A 16440-nucleotide genomic window follows, 5' to 3' on the forward strand; every position below is an offset into this window, starting at 1 on the left:
TGTTCCAGAAAGTGAATTATTTCTCCCAAAAAAGTATTGCAATTACACACGTTTATTTCTTTTGTGTGTATTGGAACAACACAAAAAAAAACACAGAGGGGGAAAAAAGGCAAATTAGACATAATTTCACACAAAACCCCCAAAATGGGCCGGACAAATATGTTGGCACCTTTCCAAAATTGTGGATAAACACGTGAGCTGCTGGATTACCTTTATTTTTGCTAGTCAAAACATAACAGTATACGTCTGACAAGAGATCAAACATAATGTGAACTGAGCCTCGCAGCACAAACCAGATGTGAACACAACCAAGAAAAGCTCCATTTTTATCCTAATTGTGTCCAATCTACCAGTTTGGGAGTGAATGGTGCTGGGCTACAATCACTGCCGGACACAGACGGAAAAGGGCCTCAGTGCAAAAACAATTGTGTCGCTCAGGGCCATGGGTACACGGTTCCGGGCCGTATATGTACGGGGATGCTGTGTCACGGTTATAGAATGGCCGATGCCCGGTTCCGTGATCCTGGGGACGCTTTTTAATGGGGAATATGTACAGGGGAGATGAAATAGTTTATTTTGTGACGCCACTTGTTGGTTGCGGTTATGGTGATAGAACCGACGCTGCACAATCTTCCCTCTGGGGCTGATAGTGGCAGCCTGGATGTTGGGCCCTCCGCAAGTAGGTCCGGGCCCCAGGGAATGAATGGTGGGATCCGGCGCAGAAAGAAGGGAGACCACACAATGGGGATGCAGTGCAACTTATGTTTTACTCACGGTGGTGTTGAGCTTTAGCACTGAGACTGGCTGGTTCAGACCCCCGGTCCCTTTTGTCCCAGTGCCGGTGTGGTGACCTGGTAGTCTCTTTCTCCGGCACCTGTCACTAGTGGATGAGGCCCCGTAGCCTGGAGCGTTTGTGGGTCCCTTACTTTCTGTCGGTAGTCTCTCGTCCGTACGGCAGGCAGTGCAAACCCTGTGGGATCGGTGTTCTGTTCCGGTCCCTGGTTCTATCTTTACTGCTGGTGTCCCCGGGTTCTTGGGTCAGTGAGGTCCGTGAAGGTCCCCTCACTGTGCAGGTATTTGTCAGGTTGCCTGAAGCTGTCACCTGACCTAGGGCCCTGTGCCCCGTCGGTGCTCTGATTCCAGAGGTACCTAACTGTACCCTCCCTGGCAACCACTCTCCTTGCCACCTCGGTCACCGTTACATGACCCCATCTGGAGACACCTCCGTCCCCTTCAACTGTCACTACCAGACTCCCTGTCGTTCTGTCTGACTGTCTCCATGTCTGTCCCATCCCTACGGGTTGTCTTCTAGTGGACTGGACTGGCTCCACCTCTGGACGGCCATCCATTGGGTCCTGAATAGTCAGTCATCCCTAATGGGGAGTGGGAAACTGGGGATGTTATGTGTTTTGGTTGTACCGGCACTGGTCTTCCAGGTCCCTGCGGGTAGGCCGTGCACCTTTGTCAGGATGCAGTACCTAGTAGTGCCCTGAGGAGGTCAGGGGCGCTACACAATAAATGGGCCCTTTTCAGTCCAATAACTCATCAAAATGCACAATTCCACCTACTTAGGAGATAAATGTGGCCCCCTGACCTCTTGGGCCCTTGTGCGGCTGCACAGGTTGCAGCAATGATATGTCCGCCCCTGGCTATAGTACTCTGCACATGAGGCCGCTAAGCTCTTGGAAGCAGAAATGTAACCTGCATATTACAAAGTGTCCGCATATCATATGGTCAAACCATGCCGCCGCCGCGCTGTATACTGGCGTAAAACGTCTATAAAACATTGAAATGACACTTTGTGAAATAGGACAATAAATAAAAAACCCAGCGACATATTCTGTTATTAGTAACAATAATGTACTAGGGAAAAAGATAAAACAAAACCCCACTGACACCAAGGATAAAACTGAAATAAAACACGTGTCCTGTCTTTCCGGCTGATATTCTGGAGGCGCAGCTCTCAGCTTATAGGAAAATAATTGCCATGATAAGACTCCAGTATAATAAAGCAGATTTAAAATTATCTTCATGGCGCACAACAGCATTGTCTCCAGTACAGATAATAGCTCAGACTGCAGCAAAAAGAGACAACAGGCAAACACAGCGGAACAAAATGGATTAAATCGTTACAGCAAAATATCCTGCATATTTCTTGCACAATTTTGACTAAAACAGGAAGATTTCATTATATAAAATGTGATCTTTACATCAGAATGTAGTATCAATACATTAAGAAAAAAAAAAGAGAATATTCACTATTGTTGCTACCCTCCTTTGGAGTGGGCATCCTCCTGTTAAAATCCCTCTAGCAGCAAAATGGACAATTCTAAAATAGCAGCAAAAAGACCTACTGAAGACCCTGTTCATATGTAGCATGAGCTGGTATACTTACCTGTCTCCGGTGCTGCTGTTACTTTCGGGTCCACGGTGAGTGCAGTGAATATTCATGAGCTTAATGAGCGGGGCCGGAAGCCATAGCACAGGCAGAGACAGCAGCACTGGAGACAGGTAAGTATAGAATTCTTTATTATTATGTAACCTGTGTTTTCTCTGGTACATGTCACACTGATGTCACACGGATCGCATCAGTGTGCAGTCCCTGTGACATTCGCGCTGCCGGCAGAAAACAGATATGTCGCCATGTCGAACACGCCTTAGGTCTCCTTCAGACATCCGTGTCTCAGATATGTGTGACGTCCATTTTCACACAGACTCACGTAGACTCATTACATTCAATGGGCTTAGTCATACATCCTCTCCTCACGGAGTCATGTCCATTTTCTGCTGACAGCATGGGTGTCACACAGACCGCACACAGATGTGATCCGTGTAACATCAATGTGACACGTACCGGAGAAAACACAGGTGAAAAAAATAAAGAATTTGTATACTTACCTGTCTCCAGCGCTGCTGTCTCTGCCTCTGCTGTTACTTCCGGGTCCGCTCATTAAGCTCATAAATATTCACTGTACTCACAGCAGACCCGAAAGTAATAGCAGCGCCGGAGACAGGCAAATATTTCAGCTCATGCTGTCCATTTGCTATCCGTATCTCGCATGGATAGCACAGGGACATGGTCATGATTCATGCACGGCTCTGCCGTTCCTGACGGGTGCATGTATCCTGCCTCCGGGAGGGGCCTGTTTGCTCTGGCCTCATTCCAGGGGTCATGCCGCCATATCTTGGTCCTTCGGGACGCCACCAGTAATATTTCCGGCATGGCTACGTGCTCTTCTCCTGTGAGAAGTACTCTGTTTCATGTCCCGCTACCCGGTACCGTTTGTCCTGACCCCTGACCCTTCTGCCCGACCTGACCTCTGTCCCTCCTGCCCTGCCTGACCTCTGTCCCTCTTGTCCTGCCCGACGTTTGTCCCTCCTGCCTCTTCTGTTTTCCGTCTGTCCTGCCCGACCTTCCCTCTGGTTCTGCTCTGTGTCCTCCACCCACTCCTCGGTGTTCAATTGTGTTCCCGCCATCCGATTTCGACTCTGTTTCTTGACTTCAGCTTGTTTCCTCCCTGGTACAGACGTGACATCCTGGTATTGACCCTTTCAGTTTGATTATCCCTAAGCTGTGTGTGCAACCCCTAGTGGGCTTCTGAATTATGGCACTCAGGAGTAGTTGCACACCTGAATCCCAGCGCCACCTAGTGGTAGCCTGACAAAAAGCACACGTAGAACACACACACGAACACACGCACCTTCACCATGGAACGTGCAAAACACGAACGTTTGGTATGGATGTGTAACGGAGGCCTAACACAGATTTCGACAAATTTGTGAACAATACTTGAGATAAAAAGGCCTTTTTTTTACATAGAAAAAGTCTTAGATCATGAAAAATGGGAGCAAAAACAAAAGTGTTGTATCAATATTTTTGTTCAGCGTATATTATTATTCTAAACATTCTTATTAAATAACTTCTAATTACCAGGGTTCCACTAATTTGTAAAGAGCTATAGTGTAACATATAAGTTGCATCTCAGACTTTGCTGATGATCTAAAAACATGGAAACAATGTCGAAACAAAGAAGGTGGCCAAACAATGAGGTGTAGTAATTATTATCAGCATGCTTCCAATACTAAGTATAATACTGGCCATAATGCAGTTGGTACTAGTGTTCCTGAGGTCATCACTCCCAACGGGGCCACAAAACACCAAGGGCCGATGCACAAGGCAAAGCCAAGAGCACAAACCTTGTGCCCCTTGTCCCCCATTACCTTCTATCCCTGGTCAGTTGCTACCTAACAAGATCGGGTCAGTGACAGATTAGCATCACTCAGAAACATTGTTAATCTGTGTTGGCAATGGCCTGAGATACACTGGAGATAAACTGTGACAAACCCGTGTATGTGATATCTGGCAGGCTGGATAAACACTCAGGGTTCTTTGATGAGAAACTAAAATAATACTTATATTTTACATGATAAAAATGTATAATAAATGGATCTCTTATTGAATTGTCATTAAAAAGTAAGAATAATATTACCCAAAGTTAGAAAGGAAAAATAACAAGAAGAATAGAAAAGAACAATAACGAGAAGAAGAATAGAAAAGAACAATAATGAGAAGAATAGAAAAGAACAATAACGAGAAGAACAATAGAAAAGAACAATAACGAGAAGAACAATAGAAAAGAACAATAACGAGAAGAAGAATAGAAAAGAAAAATAACGAGAAGAAGAATAGAAAAGAACAATAACGAGAAGAAGAACAATAGAAAAGAACAATAACGAGAAGAACAATAGAAAAGAACAATAACGAGAAGAACAATAGAAAAGAACAATAACGAGAAGAAGAACAATAGAAAAGAACAATAACGAGAAGAACAATAGAAAAGAACAATAACGAGAAGAACAATAGAAAAGAACAATAACGAGAAGAAGAACAATAGAAAAGAACAATAACGAGAAGAACAATAGAAAATAACAAGATTGAGAAGAACAATAGAAAAGAACAATAACAAGAAGAGCAATAGAAAAGAACAATAACAAGAACAATAGAAAAGAACAATAACGAGAAGAAGAATAGAAAAGAACAATAACGAGAAGAACAATAGAAAAGAACAATAACAAGAAGAACAATAGAAAAGAACAATAACAAGAAGAGCAATAGAAAAGAACAATAACGAGAAGAACATTAACAAGAAGAACAATAGAAAAGAACAATAACTCAGAAGAATAGAAAAGAAGCATAACAAGACATGCTAGCCCCACGTTACGTCTAGTGTGCCACCTTTTCCCCGTCGTTCATATTCTGCAGTGGATAAGTTCGAGTGAGATACAAACTTACCATCCAAGAAGCTCCAGAAGACATTTTCCGTTCATGTGATCCACTTATACACCAGCTGCAATATATGCCGGCGTTATCCTACGCTGTGTATGTGATTGTGGGATATCTCTGGCGTCTTTTCATCTTTTATATGACTGCTCTGAGCTTTTAGTAGCTATTAGCAGCTGCATACGGCACAGCACTTTGCATACACAGGGGATCGCAGTTGTCACATCTTACTTTGTCATGACAACCTCGTCTGCACCAAATCCCTGTACCCCATGACAACCCTGGCTCAACAAGTCGCCGCATGCTTTCTTTTTTTCTCTAAAGTCTTTACCCCACACATCTATGATTCATGACATCTTCATATTTGGAGATCTACATTGGGGTTAGTGAAATCGGACTGCCTGTGTTAATTAGATCTATCTCCCCAGTCGTCACATCCCTACGTCTCTGGACAATAGCATCTTCAATTCAGGAAAAAACACACACACGTTATATCCCCAGGACGCCCTATTTACGTCCTCATGACAACTCGCCACACACATCACATAACAAAGCATATGGACACTTTTGCAATGACTTCTGTAAGTGTTCACTTGTTCCCCAAATGCAAAATTCTGAAGCTTTCTAAATAGTCTTCATTAAAAAAAAAAAAAATCAACTATCTTGCTGTTGTAAAGTCTAACTTATAGCCGTCTGTTCTGCTGCTCTTACAAAGATCTGACAACACATTGCTCCTAGTGGTGTCAGATCTCTTTGCTTTATACATCTACCTTCCCAATTGATAACTGAAGCAAGTACAGAGAAGAGCTATCAGGATGGTGACCAGTCTGCAAACTTTGTCCTACGAGGAACGGTTGTGTTATGGACGCCGAGGGGCAGTGAGTGTTCGGTGGGTGGACCCACTGGATTGTGCACCGGACTCCGCTGAAGGAGCAACCAGCAGAGAACCCCTATACAGGGACTGAGTGCAGCACCAACAGAAGGCCTAAATGCACGGCAGCCAGGGACCATCTCTTAAGGAAGGGTTGAGTCTGTTAATATCCGATGCTGGTGTGCAAGGGTGTGGCAGCACGGTCGTGGGAGATCGGACTTGGCTGCATGGAGGTGATAGTTCTGACGTGGCAGAATGGAGGTAGCAGCTCAGACGTGGCAGCACGGAGGTAGCAGCGCAGACGAGCCAGCACAGAGGTAGTAGCAGGGAGCAGGTTCTAGGACAAGATAGAGATTAGGCACACAAGACTGGTTACAAGGACTCACTAGCAGGACGACACACAGTAACATACAGAGACCTGAGAACTAGCAAAGCACAATAGGCAATGTTGCTCAGGCGCTCTACGGGAAGACGGTCTTAAATACCTTATGATAATAGGTGACCACAGGAATCTCTTCGGGTAATGGGACGCCGGCCCTTTAAGAAAGGGGGCGTGTCTGCAGGTGCACCCTACGAGTAATCACTGAAGGCCTGCGCGTGGACTTGAAGGAAGGAGAAGCCGTTACAGACCACGGGGCAGGAGAGGGGAGCGTGAAAGCGTCGGGCAGGAGAGTAGAGCGGAAACCCCGCCAAGGCCTGGGAGTGGGAGACAGCCAGGATGACGCGCTGGGGCCGAGCACGGAGCACATTGCACCAGGGGACAGGTGAGGAGAGGGGTGCCCCCTCTGGAGACTGGGAGCGGGAGCGTGCGGGGATGCTAGGCTGGAGCTGGGCGCTACATGTTGAAGTTTCTGGGAATATTAAACTTGCAAAAAAGAAGGCTAAGAGGAGACTTAATATCTGCCTACAAATATCTGAAGGGCTGTCACAGTGTACAGGGATCATCCTTATTCTCATTTACACATGGAAACACAAGAAGCAACTGAAAAGGAGAAGATACAGATTAGATATTTGAAAAAAGTTTTTGACAGTGAGGAGATCAACGAGTGGGACAGGCGGCCACGAGAGGTGGTGAGGTCTCCTTCAATGGACGTCTTCAAAAAGAGACTGGACAGACATCTGCCTGAGATGGTTTAGTAAATCCTGCTTTGAGCCGGGGGTTGGACACGATGACCCTGGAGGAACCTTCCAACTCTAAGGGGCACTTTGCACACAACGACATCGCAAGCCGATGCTTGCGATGCCAAGCGTGATAGTCCCCGCCCCCGTCGCAGCAGCGATCTCTTGTGATAGCTGCCGTAGCGAACATTATCGCTACGGCAGCTTCAAATGGACTCACCTGCCTTGCGATGTCGATCTGGCCGGCAACCCGCCTCCTTATTAAGGGGGCGGGTCGCGCGGAGTCATAGCGACGTCACACGCCAGGCGGCCAATAGAAGCGGAGGGGCGGAGGTGAGCGGGACGTAAACATCCCGCCCACCTTCTTCCTTCCGCATAGCCGGCGTGAGCTGCAGGACGCAGGTAGGAGATGTTCCTCGCTCCTGCGGCTTCACACACAGCGATGTATGCTGCCGCAGGAACGAGGAACAACATCGTACCTGTCGCAGTCACGTAATTATGGAATTCCCAGACATTACACCGATGATATGATTACGACGATTTTGCACTCGTTAATCGTATCATCTAGGATTTACACACTACGATGTCGAGTGTGACGCCGGAAGTGCGTCACTTTCGACATGACCCCTCCGACATCGCACCTGCGATGTCGTAGTGTGCAAAGTGCCCCTAACATTCTACGACTCGATGACTGATCAATGGTTTGGCCAGTTGTTTGACCGGCAGCTATATCTGTCCACTCCAGGAGTGCTCACTCTGTCAAAAACAAAACCCAAAAAAATGAGTGCCCAATATAGCCCCCTTTCTTTCTGATGACACTCAGCAGCCGACCAGCCATAGATTCTGTCATTACTTGATCTGTTTACGATCAACATTGCGAGCAGCAGCCACCACAGCCTCCAGACACTGCTCCCAGAGGTGCACTGTTTTCCCTCTCTGTGGATCTCACATTTTATGAGGGACAACAGGTTCTCTATGGGGTTCAGATCAGGTGACAAGGGGGTCATGTCATTATTTTTCATCTTTTAGACCTTTACTGGCCAGCCACGGTGTGGAGTAGTTGGATGCATGTGATGGAGCACTGTCCTGCATGAAAATCATGTTTTTCTTGAACGATACCGACTTCTTCCTGTACCACTGCTTGAAGAAGTTGTCTTCCAGAAACTTGCAGCAGGTCTGAGAGTTGAGCTTCCTCCATCCTCAACCCGAAAAGGTCCCACAAGTTGATCTTTGATGATCCCAGCCCATACCAGTGCCCACCTCCACCTTGCTGGCGTCTGAGTCGGAGTGGAGCTCTCTGCCCTTTACTGATCCAGCCTCTGGCCCATCCATCTGGCCCATCAAGAGTCACTCTCATTTCATCAGTCCATAAAACCTTTGAAAAATCAGTCTTCAGATATTTCTTGGCCCAGTCTTGAAGTTTTATCTTATGTTTCTTGTTCAGAGGTGGTGGTTTTCAGCCTTCCTTACCTTGGCCATGTCCCTGAGTATGGCACACCTTGTGCTTTTTGATACTCCAGTAACGTTGCAGCTCTGAAATATGGCCAAACTGGTGGCAAATAGCATCTTGGCAGCTTCACGCTTGATTTTCCTCAATTCATGGGCAGTTATTTTGTGCCTTTTTTGCCCAACACGCTTCTTGTGACCCTGTTGGCTATTTGCCATGAAAAGCTTGATTGTTCGGTGATCATACTTCAAAAGTTTGGCAATTTCAAGAGTGCTGCATCCCTCTGCAAGACATCGCACAATATGGACTTTTCAGAGCCCGTCACATCTCTCTTCTGACCCATTTTGCCAAAGGAAAGGAAGTTGCCTAATAATTAAGCCCCCCTTATATAGGGTGTTGATGTCATTACACTGCACCCCTCCTCATTACAGAGAGGCACATCCCCTGAGTTACTTCATTGGTAGTTGGGTCTCAGCCTATACAGCTTGGAGTAGGACGACATGTATAACAAGTATCATGTGATCAAAATACTCATTTGCCAAATAATTCTGCACACGGTGTAGTGTGTTAGAGTATAGATATAGAGGCGGACAGACATGAGGCTGTCTGCAAGAGATGGGGTAAATCATATAAGTGATGTATTACTGTAGAGAAAGTAGAGATCACAAGATATATTCTGGAATCATGGTGTTGGTGATGGCCGCATACCTCTCAGCATCAGTGACTGTCAGCGTAGTAGAGGGGAGATCGGTCATGGTCTGTAAGGAAAAATTACTCCAGGAATGAAGTTGTGTTGATACATGAGAGCTAGTGAAGGCAGCAGGATTCTAGGGCCAGAGAATTCACCTCCAGCATGGATAAAATTGAAGGACATGACGACATGAGAAGTCTTAAATTAGGAGCAGTAATTGATTAATGTCCAACTGTTGCGATCCAGTCAATGACACAGCATCAATGGGACAGCACCAGCTGCTGTATGATATGTTATATGCTTTTTTTAAGAGAGCAGATGGATGGACATTGATTATGTGGCTTCCAAATTAAAGCTAGAGATGATGCCCTGAGATCACAGAGGTCAGACCCTTTAGTGATATGTCTTCAATCTCTGCAACGAGCAATGACTGCTGACAAGCAATTTCACCATTATACTTATTATTGCAATTATTTTAATTTAGAGTACTCTATAAAAAGTACTGTTCCATACACCAGTCTTGATCAAATTCCTGCCAGAGTAAAGGCTACTTTACACACTGCGATATCGGTCCAGATATCACTAGTGTGGGTACCCGCCCCCATCTGTTGCGCGACACGGGCAAATCGCTGCCCGTGTCGCACAACAGCCGTCACACATACTTACCTGTCCGGCGACGTCGCTGTGACCGGCGAACCGCCTCCTATCTAAGGGGGCGGTCCGTGCGGCGTCACAGCGACGTCACTGAAACGTCACTGAACCGCCGCCCAATAGAAGCGGAGGGGCGGAGCTGAGCGGGACGTAACATCCCGCCCACCTCCTTCCTTCCGCGTAGCGGCCGGGAGGCAGGTAAGGGGAGCTTCCTCGTTCCTGCGGTGTCACACGCAGCGATGTGTGCTGCCGCAGGAACAAGGAACAGCTTCGTTACTGCTGCAGTAACGATTTTTAAGAATGGACCCCCATGTCGCCGATTAGCGATTTTGCACGTTTTTGCAACGATGCAAAATCGCTTATCGGTGTCACACGCAACGGCACCGCTAATGCGGCCGGATGTGCGTCACAAATTCCGTGACCCCAACGACTCCGCATTAGCGATGTCGCAGCGTGTAAAGCCCGCTTTAGACACTCCAAATTTAGAAAGCGGTGAACATCTTTTAATACATCTTGTACATCTTTTGGCTCGTCTGTGCACTGCAAACCCATATCATAGTGCCACAATGACTCTGGGATAGCGGAAAACTGGGCCCCTAAGATGTCCCTCAAGCTAGGGGGCCCTATGCTTTCCCTATTCTTAGGGATACGCCTAATGGTGGGGATGCATGAGGATCCATCCTGGCCCTGCTCCTGACTAGTCCTGATCTGATTCATCCTCCCCCTTCCTCCAAGGAGGGATCGGACAGCAATGTAATGGAAATTACAGATATAGACAAACAAGGGAAAAACAAAACTCTGTGGCACAGCACACACACAACACACATAGGATAAAACAATAAGATATTCAAGAGGAAAGACAAGAGTTGCTAGAAAACAACAGGGGTAAACTCCACAACCATAACATGCAATAAGCACAACTTTCACCAGAAAATCTGGGACACGAATGCTAACATAGAAGCTATAGCTGGCATAGGTAGAAGATTCCAACCAGCATAAATAGGAGTGAAGCAGATGTGATTAACCTCCCCACAATATGTGATCAAAGGAACCTAACAAGTAAACTAGTAGAAATTAACTCTCGCTAGCCTGCCTATGAATTAGTACACAGCAGGTTGACGTCCGAGTCTGCCTGTGTTGATCTGAGACAGTGTCATAATCTGCAATGTGACCAAAGCCTGCGCCACCATGACAGTCGGCAAAGTTTGTATAAAACTCTGTGTGACACATAGGTGGTGAAGATTTCTGACCTGAAGTATAGTGACTATGTTGGATTGGGGTTAATTGCGCTCCTAAAATTGAGGGCTGGCATTAAAAACTGACCTAAACCCTTTCTACAAGCAACCTTCACTTCACCAGGTAAGAACTATACAAAGAGCAATTTACGGCCTGAACATAACCCATTTTAAATGCATAAAAAAAATAATGTATTAACAATAACTAGTTCACAGTGATGTATTACCCTATAACCTGATTTATGGTTTGTTATCATAAATTACAAAAGCCGCTAATTAGTGCATCGCAGAGTAAAAGAATGAAAATGACAAAAGGGTATAAATAGGGTAAGCTCCAAATTCATTCATTGTTCATACCCTGATGAATCTGATGCCAAAAATATATTTATAAAGGGAAAAGAAGAAAAGCTAAGAAATAAGTGCCTAATTCATCTTATAAGGCGAGAAGGAGCGTCCAGTGCTGGGCAGTTACAGATAGGTTTGTTATTTTCTATCCGGATTTCCAGGAAGGGATTGATACACCGCCATCAGGCAAATTGATTGATCATATAGAAATGCAATTTTTTGTATGTGGATATAAAGATAATTTCTCATTTACTAATGTATCATTTGCTTTTATTTAAACGATCAGGTAGAAGATGTGGTAACAAAAAAAAAAGATGATGTAAAAAAAAAAAAATTGTAATGGCGAGAAATGCTTTAACTTTAAAAACAAACAAACAAATGTTACAAACCATTTAATTGCATGAGAAGCATCAGCGTTTGGAGGCTTCTCATGCAATTAAATGGTTTGCAACGTTTGTTTTTAAAGTTAAAGCATTTCTTGCCATTACAGGTTTGTTTTTTTTTACATCATCTTTTTTTTGTCACCACATCTTCTACCCGATCATTTAAGTGAAAGCAAATGATACTTTGGAAATTCAGAAATTATCTTTTTACCCATACACTGTCCTTAGTGGTCACTTGCTATGCATGCAGATGTGACCGTTGAGGTTAGTGACTGCCTGCAGCTGGCACATGCTTAGGCCCCCTTCACACGCACGTACCTCCGGTACGTGCTAGGTCGGTGCCCGCATGTACCGGAGACACGGGCACACATAAACCCATTAAAATCAATGGGTTTATGTGCACGCACGTGTGCAGCCATTTTCCCGTGCCTCAGTGTGGAGCAGATGTGAGCCCGTGTGCTCCATACGGAGGCATATCCGTTATTCTCCAGCAGCACGGGTGTCATACGGCCTGCACCCGTACCACACGGATGTAGTGTGGATGCGGGCCCACGTGACACGCGCCGGAGAAACACACGTGTCAATTTAAAAATAAAAAAACACGTACTCACCTCCACCAGCCCTGCAGTCTCTGCCGCGGCTGTCACCTGCATCCGACCCCCAATGAATTTGAACAACGCATCTTCTTCACTGGGGGCCGGAAGCAGCGTCAGCAGGGCGTGGCCTGTGCCGGACACTGTCATTCAGCACCACAGACAGCTCCGGAAGAATCAGGTAAGGCGGGGCTTTCCGTTCTCCGTGTGTTATTACGTCTAACACACGGAGAACACGCATGTGCCACAAACACGGCACACGGGGAGCAAACCACCCCTTTAATACGTACGTGAAAAAACGGTTCGTTTTTTTCACGTGCGTGTGAAGGGGGTCTCAGACAGTGTACGTCCTGGATCAGCAGGGATTAAATACAATATTTCTTATATTTTAAAGCATTCACGGCCTTTAAAAATAAATTATTCCATGAGGATTTGTCACCAGGACAGATGTGGCCATTTGCTGCTGTTATTTTATTCCAACTGCTCCCCTTACTATTCCTCTTTTTTATTTATATTTTTTTTCTTAATCTGCCATACGGGTCAAGATATTAAGGGCCTTTTAATTTAGGCTTAACTTTTAAGTTAGTTTTAACAAGGGGCGTGTCTTACGGGTTAATTATGCAGATCAGCCGGAAGACACGCCTCCGAGGATCATATAAACAACGCCCACTTGTATAAAAAAACCATAAAACATAGCATCAATTTGAAAGGCTCATAACTCTAGAACCGTATGACATTTTTAAGAATACAAATATTTCCACACTCAAAGGAACAGTGGAAATAACACAGAGTAAACATCTGCCACCTTTGACTTGGTGATTGGTCCTATTTATTATTGGAATCTTCTTTTTTGTCCCAATACCTAAAAAAAAGTAAGTAACTTTGCAAACAATTCTGATACTTGTTTTTGTGTTTGCAGTTGCCATTCAGACCTATGCATCTCCAAAGTTACAGTCTACAAACATTATATGGGGTTATTCTGCAATATGATGCTGTAGTGACACTCCATTCCAAAAGTCACATTTTTTCCTTATACTTCCTAATAAAATGCATTTGATAGATTAGTAAGACATAAAACACAGGTGGCAGGGATCATGCCTGCAGGATCAGATCACAAAGGGATTGTTACAAGAGGCACAAATGGATCTTAAAAGAAATCTGTCAGCAGCTTTTTGCTATGTAATCTAAAAGCAGCATGCTGTAGGGGTTTAAACACAGATTTCAGCTATGTGTCTCTTATCAAGCTCCCTGCTGTTGTATACTCTAATCATTGTTTTAGCACCAGGAGATTATCATTGCTCAGACTACATCAGCTGCAGCATGTAGCTGTCACAGTTGTCTCCGTTTTAGAGGCTCAGGCTCTGAGTCTCTTTTTACCATCTGAGGCTCTTCACGTTAAACACCTTTTTTCCTTTTGGCATGCACGGGGTTAATGTCAGTTTTCTTGCTAGCAGCAAGCTCATTACCCTCGATTAGGTGTTTTCACTGATGACCACTCCCAACCTGGATATATACCCTTTTCTCCCAGCAGAGGGTGCCGGTTATTCAGATTTCTTTCTGGAGCTTGGTCTTGAGCTGGAAGGAGGTGTTTGCCACTATTGTTGCTGTTGTCTTCTTTTGGTTGGTGTGTATGTACCCTGTGTTATTTACTTTCCAGGCATCTTTTGAAGTCCCCCTGGTAGTCCCCCTGGTGTTTGCTTTAGTGTGTGTGAGTTTTGTTGTCCCCCCTGCCTGTGTTCTTTTCAGTGGGGATTTGTGACTAGTGTCCTGGCCCTTGAGTAGTGGGTGTGGAGGGTGTTACATCAAGGTCTTGGACAGGAGATAGGGACACGCTGGGAGCCCAGACCTCCCTACCATCGAGTGTACCTCTGGGTCGAGGATCAGCTCAGGGTCCTACCTAATCTGAGAGTCAGCTTAGGGGTCCCTATCCAGTTCCATTATAGTCACCAGCATGCCAGTAGCCCAGCATGTCCTCCCCTGTCATAAGCAGCTCATTGGCTGTTGACTTTGTATATACAGAGCCTGGTGTGGGCGGAGTTAGCTTCCTCAGCTCTGCTGCATTGCTACATCTAAAATCTCTGATTGTGCCACAAGCTCAGCACCCAGTAAACTAAGTGACACATCGTTGGAATCAGGATCTCTTTGCCTACATTATGCTGCTCTCAGATGAGGTAGCAAAAACCTGCTGACAGATTCCCTTTAATAGGAGCTGTAGACACAAAACAATGCAAATGGAAAACATGATTGTAAAGTTAGACTTTCCCCTTAAATAAAAAGATGAAAAAAAAATAAGATGCCCCTCTGGGCAACTACTGAGAACTCCTAGTAAGCATTATTTCTATAGTTCTGGTTTATGGACGATGGTCTTCAGCAAGAAAGCGGATTTTATAATAATTATGCAAGGAGTTAATTTCACGCAGTTTAACATCAAACAACTTCTTCAAGTAAATTTTAAGGCTGTCACTATTTACACTTTTCTATCCCAAAAAATTAATTATAAGGTATCTTACAGCTAACATAAGTGAAAATGTATCTTTACTCCAAATGAAATCTCAAAAATGACTTTTCAACAGGAATACCTGATTTTCCTCATGAGACACCCTCATTTGCTCCTTCAGAACGGACATCCTTGCAGCCTCCTCCTTTCGAAGGACTCTTTCCTTCTTGAGTTCTGGGCTCCAAAATGTTTTAATACTGTTCATGGAAGATCCAAGTTTGCTGTCCTTAATGTCCAGCTCTTTTCTTAGCAGCTCGTTTTCCCTCTGTAGGTCCTTCAGTTGAACCTGAAGATCAAGCATGGTGTTGTCCCTCACCTGTCTTAGCATAGAAGGAACCTGGTGATGATGGTGGTGGTGATGGTGAGCAGAGCTGGTCAAGCCTATATGGTCGGTGTAGGACAAGACATCTGTGTGTGAAAGACCAGCAGAGGCAATATTTGGACTGCTTCCCATGGCTGTGACTCTTCCACCATAGACAGCTCTATTAGTAGCCCTTCCAAGAGTCATGGTTCCTTTCGGGAAAGTTGTAGACGCAACACCCTCATGGTCACTCAAGTACATGGGTCCAGAAGTTGCATAGGCTGCATTAAGAGACTGAATGTTCTCCATTGACAGTGTTTTACCTGCTCCCCCTCCACTGCTTGTTCGTCTATGACCCAATCGAGGTGATCTTGGCAAACGAGGCGATCTGGAAGGACTGCCTTCCAAATTAGTGATTGTACGAGCACTTCCATACATAGCTGTGCTGTGTTGTAGTACCAGACAGGAAAACTGATTAGGAATAATATTAAAAGGAGGATTACGACGTCTATCTCGGCATCTAGAGATCTGCGTGAGATGTCATTGTTCTTTTTTCATTATGAAGACCCTCCAAGCAAAGGCAACCTAGAAGAAACACAAGCGGAATACATCAATTATCCAGTCAGGTAGAAGCCGAATAAAATGTCAATGTCATGAAAAGGTTAAATGATACTGATTTCAAGAGTTCAGGATCAAGTACCATTACTTAGAAAAGCGAATTTACTAAGTCAGGCTGTTCTCACACATAATTGATTGCATGAAGCTCTTGACATTGCCGTAGGAGTCTGCCGGAACCAAAAAAACATTCTTGTTAATAAAAAAAACCTTAGAATCTTCATTACTTAAATGGGTCTGCTAGGTAGAGTAATACTGATGGACAAGGCACAGGAAAATCTGCAGCAGATTAGGCTTTGTGCACACAGTGGCTTTTTATTGCACTTTTTAGTGCAGTTTTGGTACAAATCTGCATGCAAATCCTTATGCAAGCAAAGTCAATGAGGATCCTGAAGTTTTGTACAAGTAGCT

At 44.9% G+C, this 16440-nt stretch overlaps 1 protein-coding gene across 8 annotated transcripts in view; it reads right to left on the minus strand.

Annotated features, from left to right (window-relative positions):
- ERC2 (ELKS/RAB6-interacting/CAST family member 2) overlaps nt 1-16440 on the minus strand; it is a 1225588-nt gene that overhangs the window by 1128510 nt on the left and 80638 nt on the right. For all 8 annotated transcript variants that reach the window (XM_075321314.1, XM_075321312.1, XM_075321310.1 and 5 more), the window contains exon 2: nt 15196-15999. In XM_075321314.1, coding sequence (XP_075177429.1) covers nt 15196-15852 — 657 coding nt within the window. In that variant the 5' untranslated portion in view covers nt 15853-15999. The remainder of the gene's footprint in view (nt 1-15195; nt 16000-16440) is intronic.

Source organism: Anomaloglossus baeobatrachus, chromosome 8 (assembly GCF_048569485.1).
Source record: "Anomaloglossus baeobatrachus isolate aAnoBae1 chromosome 8, aAnoBae1.hap1, whole genome shotgun sequence".
Classification (NCBI taxonomy): Eukaryota; Metazoa; Chordata; class Amphibia; order Anura; family Aromobatidae; genus Anomaloglossus; species Anomaloglossus baeobatrachus.